General features: G+C 56.7%; 1 protein-coding gene across 1 annotated transcript; it reads left to right on the forward strand.

Moving 5' to 3' along the window:
• Positions 1-385: 385 nt before the first annotated feature.
• GNI_183310 (hypothetical protein) lies at positions 386-1,774 on the forward strand (the record flags this gene model as incomplete). Its single annotated transcript, XM_011135246.1, has 1 exon — positions 386-1,774. The coding sequence occupies one exon, from the start codon at positions 386-388 to the stop codon at positions 1,772-1,774; it is 1,389 nt and encodes a 462-aa protein (XP_011133548.1).
• Between the last annotated feature and the right edge of the window lie 469 nt (positions 1,775-2,243).

The following is a 2,243-nucleotide window of genomic DNA, read 5'->3' on the forward strand; positions in this document are numbered from 1 at the left end:
TTCGCGAGGGGGTGACGCGCCCCAAGTGTCGGCCTGCACGGATGTCCGGGTTGTCGGACCGCAATGTCTCTTGGCCGGAAAACAAAGAAACCGAGTCAAGGGTCAGTACGTCGGTAGTACGTCGGTAGTACGTCGGTAGTACGTCGGTGGTACGTCGGTAGTACGTCGGTAGTACGTCGGTGGCTTGTTGTACCTCTCGTGCTGACTGGATGAGAAGCGGGAGAGACAGGGCCGTAGTCGCTGGCGGGATGCCATGCGAGTACATGAAGGAAGTAAGCCCCAACTCCTGCGTAGCGAGTTCACGACACTCGGAACGTATTCAGCACACAAATCGTTTGGTTCCAATTTTGGTCGAAATTTTTTTGGTGTTGAAAAATTGAGATCAATGAGAGGGGATTGTGCTACAGGTGGGCAGGGGGTGTCGCCGCTGTTGTCGGTGCTGACTGGAGTGACGTTTGACGTTGCTGGGCCGGGCGAGGAGCTTTGCGGGTCTCTTGCGAACGAGCGCATTGTGTGTGACCGCCGAGCTGGCGGTGGTTACGGTTGTCCTTCTCCGATGCCCGAGTGCACGCGATTAGGGTTCGGCAAGGCAGATCGGATCACGCCCCGGCTGTTTCTGACCATCGCCCTGCAGACTGTGGACCTGTTGGCGGAGAACGAAGAGACTTTGTTCAGCGAGAATCAGATCCATTTGGTTCACGACATTCATCCGGTCGTGAAACTGGACTTTGCTCGCGCGAAGGAGTACGATGGTTTTCAGTCGGTATCCGACGAGGCTGAACGAGTTCACATGGTTCAGAAGGTCTTAAGCAGAGTTGCCAACGAAGGCCGCTTGACTGAGTCAAAAGGCGGTCCACGGGTTAGCGCGGATATCCTGGCCCCCTTGAAGACCGCGGTGAAGACTATGGGCGAGTTGCGGGAGGCGTTGTTCAAGACCTACAGCGGACTCGAACCCTCTGGCGACTACAAGTCGTTCTCCTGGAAGGGCATTTGTCGTCCGATGCTTGATATCAGCCAGGGTCAAGTGACGGCCAAGTCTACAGGAACACCCGTTTGCTCTCGATGCGAGTCCGGTCCAGTGCACAGCTTGCCCGTATGGAATGGTCTGATGGACGCTACCATGTTCCCGCAGTGTACTAAGTGGAGGGACTTCGTACCTGCTGACCATCGCGTCCCGCCCAACGAATGGACCGTGGCAGCCCCGGGCGGTGGTGAGTTCTCACCTCATGCCCTGTGGCCGGTACGGAGAACGGCGGGGGGCACATGGGCAGACGAAGCGTCCTCCATGGGTCCGCTCGTGGAGGAGGAGGCGAAGAAGCAGGGAGTGAAGTGCTCACCATTCCCGTGGCAGAGCACTTGGCGCCCCGAAAACCCTAGTGAGTCTTGGCCCAGTAGCGGCACTTCCGAGGAAGCAGTAAGCAAAGCCATTAAGTCCGACTTGGACGAACGAGCAGCGTTCTGGCGGGTCGTCAACCTCAACGACCTCCTCAAGTCATACCGATTGTCCAGCGAAGTCGTCACACAACTCGAGAAAGACGCTCTCAAGCTCGTCGCCGACGCCCAGACGATCGACTCCTGCGAACACGGTCGCAGCTGGTACATAGGCAGCTACCCACAGGTCTACGTAGTACTCGAGTCCTCCGACCACGGCAAGTCCAATTTGCGTCTTGCCACAGGGCCCGTCTGTCTCACCGCCGATTCTGAAAAAGAAGCCCGTGACAGACACAAGAAATTCTGGGACCAAGTAAGAGTCGATGCAGGATGTGCCAACTAGCGTTGCACTGGCCCCAGCTCCTTTTGAACCAGCAATCGACACGTATCAATGTCACCATTCATTCGCTTTCTCTTGGCGGGGAGATATCGAAACGGGACCTCGGGAGGATATGGTGTTCTCGAGGCCTCGGGGACAAACGGTGTTCGGCTCACGAACGGGCTCCATGTTGTCTGTACGTAAAAATGATTCGTGTGCGCGCGCATGCATGTGCACAAATTGAAGCCTCCGGTCCACTGAGAAATGATGCTGCCGATCGACGAACACCACGACGGTATCTCCTGGCTGTAGGTCGGTCGGTGGATCTTTCTCTAACGGTCGACTTCTGAGGAGGGACTCGGCCATTCGCTCTCCGAGTATTTGTTGTTCCACTTGCTTGCGTTCTTAGTCTGAGCTCAGTGGGGTCATGTCCCGCATTTCGTCCATCGGAAGCTGGTGCCGTTGTCCGTCAGTACTATTCGTGGTGGCCCGA

The sequence above is a fragment of the Gregarina niphandrodes genome (genome assembly GCF_000223845.1).
Source record: "Gregarina niphandrodes unplaced genomic scaffold scaffold00071, whole genome shotgun sequence".
NCBI lineage: Eukaryota > Apicomplexa > Conoidasida > Eugregarinorida > Gregarinidae > Gregarina > Gregarina niphandrodes.